Source organism: Ischnura elegans, chromosome 6 (genome assembly GCF_921293095.1).
Source record: "Ischnura elegans chromosome 6, ioIscEleg1.1, whole genome shotgun sequence".
NCBI classification, from domain to species: Eukaryota; Metazoa; Arthropoda; class Insecta; order Odonata; family Coenagrionidae; genus Ischnura; species Ischnura elegans.
Genome location: NC_060251.1, coordinates 1,565,541 through 1,581,160, shown reverse-complemented (window position 1 = coordinate 1,581,160; position 15,620 = coordinate 1,565,541). Strand labels below are relative to the sequence as shown.

At 43.8% G+C, this 15,620-nt stretch overlaps 1 protein-coding gene across 1 annotated transcript; it reads right to left on the bottom strand.

Annotated features, from left to right (window-relative positions):
• Positions 1-5,948: 5,948 nt before the first annotated feature.
• On the bottom strand, positions 5,949-9,371 carry LOC124160395. Its single transcript, XM_046536231.1, has 3 exons — positions 9,259-9,371; positions 7,222-7,990; positions 5,949-6,008 (listed from the first exon to the last, which is right to left on the bottom strand). Exons 1-3 carry the CDS (start codon positions 9,369-9,371, stop codon positions 5,949-5,951), a joined length of 942 nt encoding a protein of 313 aa, XP_046392187.1.
• Positions 9,372-15,620: the final 6,249 nt, after the last annotated feature.

Here is a 15,620-nt window from a genome sequence, read left to right as displayed (position 1 = left end):
ACCAGAATTATCAAGCTATTTATCAAATACTTGAATCATTATTTCCTATAATGGTTCGGAAAGATCTGAATCTCAATATACGTGTTAAGTTCATCGTTCGATATTAATCAAAATAATGTAATTAAAATAACGTTATAATTGCTTTGATAACTCTTCAGAAAATACAAAGACGACCTAATCCAGAAAATCATGCAATTTAATTTTTCACTCTGTTATATCGAAACACTCTTCCATATAAATTATTATTAAAGAGTTCTACCGAATTAGATAGGTTTCCATGGAGTATTTAAGAAGCATTCTGGCAGTCTTCCATCCTCCCTTCATGTACTTCCGTCTTCAATTCACAATAAAGCCTACTCCTAGTCATTCTATCTAAATTATCCTTTTCTCTTCCATCATTTCCCTCGTTTACCAAAGCATTCTACCCTATAACATTGTTTTCAACATCCCCTCCCCGCTAGGTACTCGTTCCATCCAAAACTTTTACCTCCTCCGTATCTCAGCTCCTTCTTCTCACCCACCATGTCCAGCACTTCGTCTTTCCTCCTCCTCTCCGTCCATTTCTCCTTCTCCACACACACACACACACACATCTTTAATGCCTCCAGTCTTTTCTCATCCCTCTTCCAAAGTGTCCATGTTTCCGCACCGTGAATAAATCAAACTCATGGCTAAATTTTCTTCAAACCGTTTCAAAGCGATCATCATATTAACTCCTTCCTGTTCATGAACTTCTCCTTTTCTGACGCATTTCTCTTACTGCTGTATCCGTTTTCCTCTGATGTGCTGCCGAAATAGTTTATTAAGTAATAATTTCTCTACCTGTTCAACTTTTTGTCCACCAAACTTTATCTTGAGTCTCGCTTTCCTAGCTTGCGATGACTTACGAAAACGCGTAACTTAGGTTTTCTCGAGCTATACTACTAGCAAACGCCTATCTAACGCATCCACTAGAGCCTTCAGCTCCCTCGCGCTGAATGGCTAATGAGCGGCTGGTCATTCGCGAACCTCACTGATTTAGACATCACTTTCATTCAAGCTTCCAACTCATTTCACGCCTTCCTTACCATATCCTCAGCGTGACCGTAAATATGCACCGGCGATAGAGGACAGCCTTGACTCATTCCCCGGCCAATGCTTGCCCACCCAGATTCTCCGTCCGCTACCCTCACTTGCGCAGTCTGAGCCATATACATATTACGAAGCAGTCACCTATCCCTCCAATCTACTCTTACTTTCTTAAGAATGGGCATTAACTTGACCCAGCTGATTTTGTAAAATGCTTTTTTCAAAATGCAGGAAACAAACATTTACTTCCTCATTATAGTTTAGACTTCTCTCCACTGGGGACCTCATTATCGCTATTACATCACGTGTTGACTTCCCTTCTCTAAAACCAAACTGATCTTCGCCCAAATACTCGTTTGCCCTAGCTTCAATTCGTTTGTTTAATATCCTTAGTACCACTTTCGCCGCATGCAATAATAGGCTGATAGTCCTGTAATCTCCACAGCTTTCTTCTTTTTTGGAAGAGGAATCAGAACCGTCTTCACGAAATCCCCCGGCCAGCATCCCTCCTCATAGATTCTGCGTTCTAGTTCGAAAATCATTTTCTTATTATCCCTCCCGAGAATCTTTAGAAGCTCACCCGGGATATTGTACACGCCTACTGCTTTCCTAGCCTCCATATCTCGAAGGGCTCTCTCGATTTCCGCATCTAAGATCCCTGGCCTAATATTATCCTCCTCCACTGCGCTTTCCTACTCTAAAGTCAAAGTCTCTGTCATGTTCCTTCCATCATACAGACCCTCCGCATATTCTTTCATCTACATCTACCTACTGCCCCATGGCGTGTGGCAGGAGGTGTTAGGACACCGGCCATTAAGGAAGGAAATTACGATTAGCATTTATTAAAGTCCTTTATGGCTAGGGGGAAAAACGAATTCCCATATTTATCCGTTCGGCAAGACATCTCTCTTAATTTATCGCTTCTACCGGACCTGGAAATATAGTGCGGCCTGTTATTATATTATGTTATCTATGTCGGAAACATAATGAAATACACTTTTGTATGTTCCTGCGAACAAGTTCCCTTTTCATTATGTTTCCTGCGAACAAGTTCCACCAAATATCGCCATCCAACCTTAAGCTTATCTATGTCGCTCTTAAAGGCATCCATTCCCAATTGTTCAAGCAATCTAAGCCTAGCGCGCAGCCGCCGAGTCTCCAGCGGCTCCCAGCCCAATTCGCTTAACATCTGCGTAACGCTGTCTGTACGCCCGGAGCAGTTTTTGACGAAACGCGCAGCCTTCCTTTGTATTTTTTTTCAGTTCGCGGAAGTCTTTCTGCACTGGATCCCATACGCTCGCTGCATATTCAAGGTGCAATCGGACGAGTGTGGAATAGCACCTTTATTTTCTTTGTCATCCGAAAATTTTTCCACAATACGCTTGGCGAATCCTAATTTCTTCAGGGCTATTCCGCAAATATTCCTTATATGTGTTCCCCACGATAGGTTCGAAGTTTTCGTAACTCCCAGTATTTCACTCCGTTTGTTGCCTTTATGTTAATACCATCCACACCAAAAACATGGTTGTAGTTGGACGAACTCCGCCAGAGAGGTACCGCCGTACATTTGCTCAGATTAAGTTCGAGTCCCCACTCTTGGCTCCACAAATGAACGTTGGTTAAATCCGATGATAGAATTACAATGCCAGAATGATCACCGATTCCGGAATACACGACAGCGTCGTCAGCAAACAAAACGTATTTTACTGCTGAATTGGGGACAGAGGTCATTATAACGTATATAATGAACAAAAGGGGGCCAATTACGCTCCTTCCTTATGGGACACCTGATGTCACTTTCACTACAACGGAGGTGCATTTATCTACAAATGCATTTTTCTAAGAACTGCATTTTGCTTACGATCACCCATAATGTCGCGTATTCGACTTTCTGAGGGATCGATTCTGTTTTTTTGGAAGATATAGTTGGTAATGGTTCCCACTTCCATTCCAGCAATTTTTTTATGTGACACCATAATGTGGACTACCTTTTGTCTGACTCCAGCGCTTTAATCTACCTGGCCTGGGTGGCTATACTGGGAGTAATTGAGAAGCAATACTGCCAGTTTAGCTCTAGGGGTCATAGGAACTCGCTAGTCTTTCCACCGAGGCAAGATTTTATCCCAGGGGAAAGGTCTTACATAATAGATTCAAATATAAAATAAGTTAATTGATATGGACTATTTTTATGACTTTGTTTTTCTGAAATCTATTTTGCAGCCTCGCATTTCCAAAAGGAAGTCTCATTAGCAGCCTGAGACGTGTCGCGCTTGGGCGTCTGCTGTGTCTGGGGCGTTGAATTCTTCGGCGGCATTTTGCGCAGGGAAGTTGGTAGTCGGCGGTAGCCTACTCTGTCTTCTGGACTTCCGGAGCCGACGACGAAAGCAACGGAAGAGAATCAAGGGAGAGGATACGTGAGTACTTAAATTTTGCATGCTCAGAATAAATGTAAGCAATAGTACTTGGATAAGGCTGAGCAGTAATCGATTACTTCGAAGCCAACTGCAAAACTACGCGGATAGGAAACATCTCGATATTTATAGGAAAGAACTCTGAGCAGGAGTCTTACTTCTTCTCAAGAGTACTTAAGTATATCGTTTCAGAATTATATCAAATTTTTTTAAAGCGTTTCAGAATTCCTGTGGTGCGCTGAAATTGCGTTTTTACGTTTGGTTAATGGAGTTCTCTATTCATCGATGTGAATTGTGAACTCTTTGGCGATAGCGGAAATAAGATGTTAGGTGGATGTCATTATGCGTGTTATTAGAAATACGGCTTTCTGAAATCTATCCTAAAGGAGAATATTTTACCGTCTCATTAAATTCGCAGGCATTATCCAGAAGAACCTTTGAATCAGCGCGTTACCGTTCTGGCGAGGGCATCTCAGCGCACGCTACCCTATCGATAACATTATCCACAAATTCACTGCTCAAACGCAATCAGCTATGCCACAAGATTAATTTCTGTCTATTTTTGCATGATGCGGGCAAGTATGATAACTGTTTCGGGCTCTTCTAATTGGTCGAAGAGTGGAAGAAAGGTCATGCTCATAGTAGCTGTGGCTACAGATATTTTTGGTATTTTAGTTTTTTATTGCTCGCAGAGGAAATAGTTGTTTAACCCCTCCATCCATTTCCTGTAGTATTTAAAAGTTAATAGTGTTGTATTCCTGAGGTTTTTCACTTTAGCTCGCTATTTCTTCCTTTCCTAAGCTAATGTCTTCAGTTTCCTCATCTTTTTTGCTGTTTTTTTCTAATCTGCTCTGTAAGCCTCTAATTCCCAGCCTTCTTCTTCTTGTTAGGGATGTTTCCTATTTTCTCTCTATAGTTCCCAGCCAATGCGCGCTTTCATATTGCTTGTGAAAAAAACTTTTTTAATGGCTACAGAAGAGTCCGTCATTGGTAAGAATACGAGAGCCGTTTTTTTCAACCTCCGATGGTTCATAAAGACAAGACGAAGTGATTGATTAAAAGTTATTTCATTGCTAAATGTTGAATACGCTTGTGGTGTCCTTTCGGCATAATCGCCTCGGCGATCGAGGAATTGGTCGTGCCTGTGGACAAGCTTTACTATTAAACCTTCTTTTTGATGTCGCCGCGAATGTCTTCCAATGAATGTTGCCTTTGCCCTGGAGCTCATCGCCCGTTTGGAAACGCTTCCTTCCTAGCCATATCAACATTTCATCGTAAAGATGGATTTCCCCCGGCACTAGGTCGGCGTTGCACGGCGGGTAATCGAAAATGTCTCATTTAAATTGCTTAAGCAGCAGTTGGGCTGCATCAGCGCTTAGATGACGAGCGTTGCCATGGATCAGAACACTTCCAGAGGTCAGTATGTCTCTTTTTTAGTTTTGAATGGGAATGGACGTAATATTTCACACTGTTTCACACTCTAGCCACATTGCATTGAAGACTAATTCTCTTATATCGGCATGAAAGCCAAGACATGTCAATGCTGAAGACGTTCGGCGAGTTTTCTGGCTGTCGCTCCGCAGTGCACACTTAGCGGGAGAATCGATTGACGTAATAAGTGTAGTTGATGAGATTGCTACTTACCTTAAACTAACAACTTACGCTCAGAAATGACTTGAGCGCGTGGTACGGAGGCCACGCAATGGCCCTATCCGCGCAGTACACGCCTGTCGCTTGTCAGGTGTTTTTGCTGAGCTATCGGAGGTTGAAGAAAAAAACACCCTCGTATATAGCCGTGCTATTATTGGAGATAATAATTCTGTTCTCAGGAGTAAAAAATAACCCATATCCTTACATTTCTGACCAATTTGACAGCAGTGGCCACCATGATAAAATTTTGCCATAGTACCTATTGTGTCAATCGACGTGAGTATTTTGCAATCATCTACTCCAGCGGTTCTCAGCTACTTATTCTCCCGTACCTCTCTTTAAGTATGTAACTAATATTGTACCCCCAAAAATGTAACGTGCACATTTTATTGCATAATTTCACTACGGGTAGGTGATACTTCTAGGCATAAATAATTATATTAATAGAAATTTTGTTGAATACCCCATATAATATGCATACATATTTCCTCGTTAACACTTACGGGGCGGCGCGCCGCTGTTGCCAGACTACTACTAGCGAGCTACTAGGGACCGTAGCGTCCCCCATTACCGATTATTTTCGGCGAATCCTATACTGATTCTCGTACCACCGTTTGGGAACCACTAATCTACTATGTGGGTAAACTTTTCTCGGGATTCCTACCGGGTTAATGTTTTTATAAAAAAAACATTAACCCGGTGGGAATCCCGAGAAAAGTTTACCCACATTATTCGCCGGGAAAGCATAATATCATATTTCACTGATCTACTAGTTTGCATCGAGAATACAGTGTCTAAATATGGTGGTTTAGTTGTAAATCACGGCACAGTCGTCTGAATATACGTCTCGTGGTGGTCATTCCGAGCACTCTTGATGAACTAAGCGCCGAATAGCCATCATCTTGAATTCTGCTGGTTTTTCCTGGTATTCTTCCGCGTTTATCCATTTGTAGGACGATATTTCGCCAACGTTCCAGTTGGCTTCCTCAGGTCCACTGAAGTGTTGATTTTTGCAGAAATTTGTTCATCTTATATACACCCCGTTTGCCGCCTTTTTTCTCGAGGTGTGCCCTGATTGGTCAGGATATTTGAAGACCCTTTTCCACGCGCTGGCGAGATTGTAGCCGTCCTCACGGTTGAAGTTCTTTGTCGTTTTGGCGATTTCAATTGCCTCCCTGATTATTCTCGGGTAGTAGCGGCCTTCTTTGTTCAGAAGAGAGGCGTTGTCAAAATCAATATTGTGTGTCGGTCCACTCCATTGGTGTTCCGCCACCGCTGACTGGGTGAAATGTCTATTTTTTACTGCCCTTCTGTGCTCTTGGACTCGGCATTTCAGTGCTCGTGATGTTTGGCCGTTGTAGGACTCACCGCAGCTGCATTTAATTTGATATACTCCTCCACAGATGTCATTAGAGTGGTGGTCTTTCGTATTGACGAGGATATTCGACATCTTGGTGACGGATTTGAATCTGGTCATGATGTTGTGTTTCTGGAGAGCTCTCGCGATCTTTTCCGTGGTACCGGCAACGTAAGGTAGAATAGCGTGTGCCCTCGCCTTTTCTGTAGTAGGGCTCTCTTCATTGTTCCTTTTTGGGGCCATCCGCGACTGCTTACGTTCCATTTTGTGGAAAATCTTCAAGATGTTTTCTCGCCGGAAGCCGTTCATCTGGAGGGTTTCCATTAAATGCCGTTTTTCTTTTTCGATGGAGGCAGCGTCTGAGATGGAGCATGCTCGGTGGAATAATGTTTTAATTACTCCGAATTTCTGTTGTGGGTGGTGATGGGAGTCTGCATGGAGATATCGGTCCGTGTGGGTATTTTTACGAAAAACGGAGTGTCCCAAAGTCCCATCTCCTTTCTTCTCGACCAGTACGTCAAGAAAAGGTAAGCGATTGTCCGTTTCCATCTCCATGGTAAATGTTATGGCAGCATTTTGTACGTTCAGGTGGTGCAAGAACTTCTGGAGTTCATCTTTTTCGTGGGGCCATATCACAAATGTGTCATCCACATACCTCACAAAGAGTTTTGGCTTTTTGTTGAAGGACTGCAGGGCTTTCCGTTCAAAATCTTCCATGAAAAGATTGGCGATTACCGGGGAGAGTGGGGACCCCATTGCAGCACCATTTGTTTGCCTGTAGAATTTTCCGTTCCACGTGAAGTAGGAGTTTCTCAGGCAAAATTCCACCATCTTTGGGATGTCTTCTGGGAGGCCGTCACTTGTGAATGTCTTGATAATCTCTACGGCTTCACCAATTGGGATGTTTGTGAAGAGAGACACTACATCGAAACTCACTAAAATATCATCCTTGCTTATTTTGGCCTTTTTTATAATCTCAATGAAGTGAGCGGAGTTCTTTACATGCGTAGACGTCTGACCGGAGAACGGTACGAGTTGCTGGGCCAAGTATTTTGCAATTTTATGAGAGGGAGAACCTATTGCACTCACTATTGGTCGTAGAGGGACACCTTGCTTATGGATCTTGGGTAGACCATATAATCTAGGTGGTTTGGGCGCCGACTCGATGATCCACTTTCTTTCTTCTGGAGGGATCGAAGACTGGTTGATAATGTGTTTGATTCCTTTTTGAGTCCTGGAGGTGGGATCCAGTTTTTCTTCGGAGTAAGTATCATCGTTCAGGAGACCGTTGATTTTACTAATGTAGTCTTCTTTATTCATCACTACAGTTGCGTTCCCTTTATCCGCCGGTGTGATAATAATGTCGTCGTTCGTCCGAAGTTCTCTCAAGGCTTTTTTCTCCTCTCGGTTGACGTTGTTTACAGGGGTTTTGGAATTGAGCAGTATACGGCTCACTTCACCTCGAAATTCATCAGCTTCTTCCTTAGGCCAAACATCACGAGCACTGAAATGCCGAGTCCAAGAGCACAGAAGGGCAGTAAAAAATGGACATTCCACCCAGTCAGCGGTGGCGGAACTCCAATGGAGTGGACCGACACACAATATTGATTTTGACAACGCCTCTCTTCTGAACAAAGAAGGCCGCTACTACCCGAGAATAATCAGGGAGGCAATTGAAATCGCCAAAACGACAAAGAACTTCAACCGTGAAGACGGCTACAATCTCGCCAGCGCGTGGAAAAGGGTCTTCAAAGATCCTGACCAATAAGGGCACACCTCGAGAAAAAAGGCGGCAAACGGGGTGTATATAAGATGAACAAATTTCTGCAAAAATCAACACAGCCGCAGCAGCCAGTTATTGAAATCGCCAACCAATTTGCGGCCATCGCCCCGCCAGACGACATGGAGGAGGACACCGAGGAAAATGAAGAAGCCGAAAACGTTAGGGAAGGCCACTCCAATATCCCGCCAATCTTTACTACAGAGACTACCAAATGGTCACCAAAATGGCGGCTGATAAAATCGGCCTGCCAATTTCTTCCCGTCGCTTCCCTCCGGAAAAACGACATCATGGTCAAATGCCAGCGTGTGGACGATTTCAGAGCCACAACAAAAATTCTTGCAGAGCATAATATTCCACACTATTCCTATCAGCTCAAGCAAGATAAAAAGCAACACTTTGTGATCCGTGGACTTCCAGCTGACTCACCACCTGAACTAATAGCTCACGAGCTCCAATCTAAAGGCGTCCGCACAGAACATGTGCATCAATTGCACACGTCGCGCCTAACGCCAGATGAAAATCGCGAACGCACTCAAATGCGCCGTAACGATCCCAACGCTAAACTGCCACCGATCCAACTGAAACCGCTGCCCATGTTTCAGGTACGCCTTGACAAACCCGGAGCAACGAGTTAATCTTACCAAAATCAACCACATGCTTGGCCTTACTGCCAAGGTCGAAGTTTATAAAGCAACTCCCGGACCCATACAGTGCCGACGATGCCAAGCGTTTGGGCATTCCCACAAAGCATGTGCCCTGGCAATCAAATGCTTCAAATGCGCAGGCCCGCATCACCACTCAGCTTGCACTAAGCCTAAGGACCAGCCGGGGAAATGTGCAAACTGTGAAGGGGCGCACATTTCGACATATAGAGGCTGCCCAAAATACAAAGAGCTCGCTCTCGCGTTGCGCTTAAAACACGCTCCAACCGAAGAAGCCCCCGCAGCTCCGGTCAACAACGAAACTAATTTTCCTCCACCTCCTCCTACGAACGCCTGGACGCAGCGACGGACGACAAACCGCCCAGCCACAACTCCGCCCGCAGTTCCTCAGGCCCAGACTGCACCCTCAATCGCAACAATGCCCTCAGCACCCTCAACATCTTCCCCTACTACCAATCTCCCCCGCCGCAACCCACAACCGCCACAAAACAGCCAGCCGCCATCGGCCCCAAACGTTAATAATGATTCCTGGAAGAGCCAACTGAAAGGTTGGCTCTCCGGCCTTATTAAAAAAATCATTGCCCCGGAACAGGGCAAGTCCAGAATGGACATCTTAATAGAAGAAGTCATTGCAGGCGCCATGATCCTCCTCAATGGCTTGTAAACCGAGAACCGTCCACAATCTCCGAGTACTGTCCTGGAACGCGGGCAGTCTTCGGCCCAAAAAACAGGAATTCCAACACCTCGTCCATAGCAACCAACCAGACATCTTCCTTGTCCAGGAAACGTGGCTCAAGCAGAGAGATACTTTTTATGTCCCGAACTACACCATCAGAAGAAAGGACCGAGCTGAAGGGATTGGAGGAGGCGGTGTGATGCTTGGCTTCAAGAAGACCCTATCGGAAACTCCACTGCAGTCCCCAAATACCGACAGACTAGAACTCGTGGGATCTAAATTCTCCACCAACAACGGCAGTATTGATGTATGGAGTGCTTACCTCCCGCCAAGACAGCACGGCATCAGCCGCACTGATCTCGACGCCATTGAGACTGTCCTTACCAACACCGCAATCATCGGCGGAGACCTCAATTGCAAACACGTTGCTTGGGGATGCAACAGCACCAACTCCAGAGGGCGAGCTCTGCATCACGCAGAACTAACTGTCCCATTCACTATTCTTCCGCCACCAAACCCCACCCACATCTCTGCCGATCCCAACCAATCAGCTGATATCCTAGATCTCTTCGTCACAAAAAACCTTTCTCCATTACTCTTGCCTACAACTCTTCCACAACTTTCGTCTGATCATATCCCGATTTCAATCTCATTACCTCTCTCATATCCGATGACTCTTCCTTCCCCAATAGTGAACTGGGACAAATTTACAGCCTCCGCCTCGAAGATCATTCTTCCCGACCCACGCACATGCATCACCACCGAAGAACTTGAAGACCATGTAACTCTCCTCAACAACAGTTTAAACAACTGCATTGCTGATGCTTCGTTCACGCCAAAACCTTCTCCCCTCATTGACGACTCTCTGCCGCCGTCAGTTCTTCCGCTGATGCAGCGCCGCAACAACGCACTTCTACGCTGGAGGAGAACTCATGATCCAGCTATGCGGAACCTATATAAAGCGCTACGCAACCGAGTTACCAGTCTCATCAGGGAACACCGACAAAAGTCTTGGGACAACAAAATCGCCTCTGTAAGCCATAAGGACCATTAAGTCTGGCAACTAGCGCGTTCTTTAAAACAAAGAAAAACCCCTACTCCTCCTGTCGATTTCGGTACCTCACAAGCGGCCACCGATCAACAGAAAGCTGACAAGTTTGCTGAACTGCTTGCAGAAACTTTCAAGGACTCAGAAGATTCAGACATGGCGGAAGATTGCCAAATTTCCTACTCCACCGTCCTCCACTGTCTTACACCGCCTTTTCCGCCGGTCTCTCCATTAGAGCTCCAATCCATCGTCAAGCAGATGCCGAAAAAGAAAGCCCCAGGCCCGGACCTCTTCTCCAACACCTGATCAAGCAACTGCCTCCAAACTATACCCTGTTCCTCAGATACCTCTTAAACTCCTACCTCAAGTTATCCTACTTCCCCAAACCTTGGAAGACCGCTAAGGTTATTCACATCCCAAAGCCGGGAAAGTCTCCACGGGACCCGAATAACTTCCGCCCAATTAGTCTTCTATCGGCATTTGGAAGAATCCTAGAGAAGACTATCCTAAACCGCCTGCTACCTGAGCTCATCGACAACGCCATCATTCGAGACGAACAAGCTGGTTTCCGCACTGGTAACTCCACTTCCCACCAGATTACCAGGCTGGTGGAATACATCCAACTAGGATATAACATGAAAAAATACATCGTTGGCGTATTCCTTGATCAGTCGAAGGCATTTGACCGTGTCTGGCATCAAGGACTTATACACAAACTCCACACCTCTCCCGTCTCCTCATACCTCACCAAAATTATTTTATCCTACTTATCCGACCGAACCTTCTTTTCATCCTTTTCCAATTCTAAATCCAAATTATACCCTATTAACTCCGGCGTTCCCCAAGGATCCCTACTCTCTCCTACCCTATTCAACTTGTACATCAACGATTTGCCATCCCATCCAAACACCGATACCTACCTATATGCAGACGACCTCGCCATTCTCTCCAAGTCCTTTGATCCAGACACGGCCGCCGACCACATCCAAGATCACCTTGATGACGTGGAGGACTGGATGACCACATGGAAACTCCAGTTGAATCCATCCAAAAGCCAGGTCATACAATTTGCACGCAAGAGGAAAAAATCCCTGTCCACTCCCATCTATTACGGGAACAAAAGAATCGTCCGAAGTACCACCACCAAATTTCTGGGCATCACTCTAGACGAGAAACTCACCTGGAGCGCCAACACATCCGAAGCCATCCGGAAAGCAAGAGGCGCAACAGCGGCAATTTACCCGCTATTAAAAAGCCAGCACCTGGCGCTGGACACCAAGAAATTACTGTTCACGGCGATGATCCGGCCGTATCTAACCTATGGCTACCCGGCTTGGGGATCAATAGCACACACACACTTAAACAAACTGACAGTTCTACAAAACAAGGCTTTAAGGACAATCACGGGCGCCCCCTGGTTCGTCCGCAACCAATACTTACACGACAATCTCAAAATTAAAACACTTACACAATGCCTACACGACATAGCCAAATCTTTCGAACACTCTTTGCAAAGAACAAACAACACGCTACTCACACCAATCTGGAACTACGAATAAAACCCACACTTTAAATACAACAGACCCAAAAGAGCCATTACACACCCAAACCGCTGAACAAAATTGAATAATTAACCACCAAACACAAAAAAGCCATAATACAATAACAACCAACACGCCGATTACCAGCTGATGCTGAATATCGAGAAATTAACTATTAGTTAACCAAAAATGCGATGCGATGCGATGCAAAAATCAACACTTCAGTGGACCTGAGGAAGCCAACTGGAACGTTGGCGAAATATCGTCCTACAAATGGATAAACGCGGAAGAATACCCGGAAAAACCAGCAGAATTCATCATAATCTCCGCGGAAGCCTACTTGGAAAGCCATCATCTTAATTGATACTTGGCAATCATTGCCTTCCTCGGGTTGCGATCTAGTTGTTTCAAGATGTAAATGGCCTCGAGTGGATTCAGTTGAGGTCAATGCTTCACGATCATGGATGAATTCCTCGGCAGAATTATTTTCTTTGTGGGTAATTCGGGCAACGGGCAATGAGGTGGGGAAAACATTCTTTTAGGCTGAATGAAAAAAACTTCAGCTACTGATAAATTGAATAAACATTTGATGAATGAAAGCTAGTGATAAATGTGTATTTGAAATGGGTACTTGATCGAGAAGAACGGCACAGGAATGTCTCATATGAGATCACAATATAGGTGATGAAACAAGTAAAAGAGAATATATATTTATTGGCGTAGAAATATTTAAGTAATAACATTAATAGTATAGCTAATAAGACCATTGAGTGGAGTCCTGCATGCATCGAAACTTCAGGGTTTTTGCCCGATGAAATATTTTTCATTTCAGTGACCTTAGTACTGATATCAAATTCTCATACTAAATTTTTACAAATAAAAAGGTAATTCTCAGTTAGGTGCTAACGTAGTTTAGATATAATTCAACAATATACGCGCAAAAAGTAATTCTCTAAGCCGTTACAAATGAAGTGCATACCAAACATTAATAAGTTAATCAAATGCATAAACCTATGATTGATTCCCATCGAATTATTTGCACGCGTTCCGCAATTCTCATGGCATTTTCAACAGTCCATAACTTTACTTAGAAAAATTTGGATTTGGTAAAACTCCTTTTTTGCTGATATTATATTCAGAATAGTCTCAAATAGCGTGAAAATACCTACCTTTCCCGGGGTGAGGTATGTGTCCCAAGTTGTTTTTCTCCCGATGATTCCTCCAGCAATTGATTGATTAATTTTACTCTTTGTAACGTCTGCATTGCAATTGTTGTTCACGTCTACGATTCAATTCCGTTTTTAGATGAGCAAAGCTCCCCGTGTCATCACATCAACAAACCGTGTAGGAGAATTCCTAGTGCCATGTAGCTCATAATTAAGAGTACGCATCCCTTCTCCGGTCTTTATTTACTTTTGTGGCAGATTTATCGCATGAAACTTCATCTATATCTACTTACTAACCCAATGGAAACTGCACCAATAGTCGTGTGGCAGGAGGTATTAGGACACCAACCGTTGATTAAATAAAGGAAATTACGAAATTACGCCCAACATTTATTGAAGTCTTTTGTCGATATACGGTATGATAATATTTAATAAAGATATATTTTCAAATTTTCAATCAAATTTAGACGTCCCGAAAATTTTAAGATGATACCATAAGTTGCTATCATATTAAAAATTTCTGGAGGTATAAATTTGACTGTGATCAACATTTGGCTGTATCTCAAAGTTGAAAGTTGCATCTCAGCATTTTCCAGTTGCAATTTTCAGTTCTTATATAAAAAAATGAATTTAGACTAAGGTCTTGAGCATGCTACTTTTCAAGATAAAAGCGAAAAAATTTGAAGGATTAATTATTCATCAAATGTAGCAAACAAAATTCGATCTTTTGAAAAGGTTGATGTGTCCTCTGAAGCTCTTTTTCCTGGCTTGATTGAAAACTTAGAGTTGCAACATCTATATTTACTAGCAGACAAAATACCATTGAGATGAATGACGCCTTGGTAGCTAAACTGACTGAAGCAATTTACCAGAAATCAGGGGATCCGGGTTCGAATCTCAGTTATATTTTTCTCTGTGGAATTTACACACAATTTGTCCATTGCAGGTGACTCCGTAAAGTTATCGCCGTGGCTAGTCCCGGTGTATTTTAATTACGCGTAGATTTCAGTGGGAGCTGTGTCTTTGAACATAGGTGAAGACATCGCGTCCATGATCACTTTCTGGTTCTCGCACTCGGGTCTTGACTGTTTTTTTCCTTCTCGGCAGTCACGCATCCTTATCGGTGAGAATGTTTTCGGTAGTAATCTCTTAAGCTGTGGAGGACCTTTTCTCCACCCCGCCCCCTCCCTCCACTCTGCCCCCATCCCCTTTCCCCCATTTCTCACCATTTCCAGGGAAAGCTGCCCCCCTCGTGCGTCATCGTCAAACGTCCATTCGGGCCGATGATAGCTCGTCCTTTTAATTCGCATCCCAATTTCTCAATTTCTCCACACTGAGACTCTTCCCATCCCAATTCCCCTCTGACGTCCGTCCGTCCCTGGAATACCTTTTGTGAAAACGACGACGAAGAGTGGGAAAGAAAAGAAGTTATCCATTTTGAAATTTCCTCGGTACTGAATTTTTTTCACTTTTTTCCCAGCATTTAAAACTTGTTTTTTGTTAGTATTGGCTTCCGTCAGACTAAGGATGAGGCGAGTAAACTTGACATATTATACCACGGCGTAATTTCGTCAAGAAAAAGTATTTGGCTTGACCAGGATTCTAACTCGGATCTCCCGATTACCGCTCCACCATGGTTGTATAGGTGGTGTATTTGGCCTGCACCCCTGACCAGCAATTTCGCGATCCTGATTCGAACAGTGGTTGGGCCAAAAATTTCTTCATGGCGAACTCACTCCTGGGTTTACATAACTTAGTGCCCTTGCGCGTAGTTACACGACTGCGTACAAATTAACTTGTTTCATTCAGAGCTTTATCATATTCAGGACAAAAGTGCCTCTTTCTTCCCAATGCGTGTCACGAACATATTTTCAGAAATGTTTCCAAGATTCACAGGATCAAATCCTGGGCATACCCCTCCACCAATAGGCCGTTGGTTTTTCCTACAGGCAAACATGTTCCTCTGATTCCTATTTAAACCGGCAGATTCGGGAATATTACTTAACATTTTCGAGGTACTGAGGGAGTTGATTGGATCGCTATTCTTGCGATTAACTTGGCAACTACACTCCATACAATCGAAATGCGGCTTCATAAATATCCTATTCCAAATTTTAAGAAGTTAGTATTAAAAAGCCAGAAAGTAGCGACAATTTCTAACAATAGTTTAGTTTATTTTTTCATACCTTTTCACTATACATATCCAAACAAAGTACCCCTAAGTGAATAGCAAGCTATTTTTCAATTTGGGGAGAATG

Coding starts and splice junctions, on each gene's coding strand:
- LOC124160395 (XM_046536231.1), bottom strand. CDS start 9,371: ATGTTGAGGGTGCTGAGGGCATTGTTGCGATTGAGGGTGCAGTCTGGG. Junction 7,991..9,258: donor GTCGCTGCGTCCAGGCGTTC/GTAGGAGGAGGT, acceptor TCGGCATTTCAG/TGCTCGTGATGTTTGGCCTA. Junction 6,009..7,221: donor TGGGGTCCCCACTCTCCCCG/GTAATCGCCAAT, acceptor TTCGGCGCTTAG/TTCATCAAGAGTGCTCGGAA.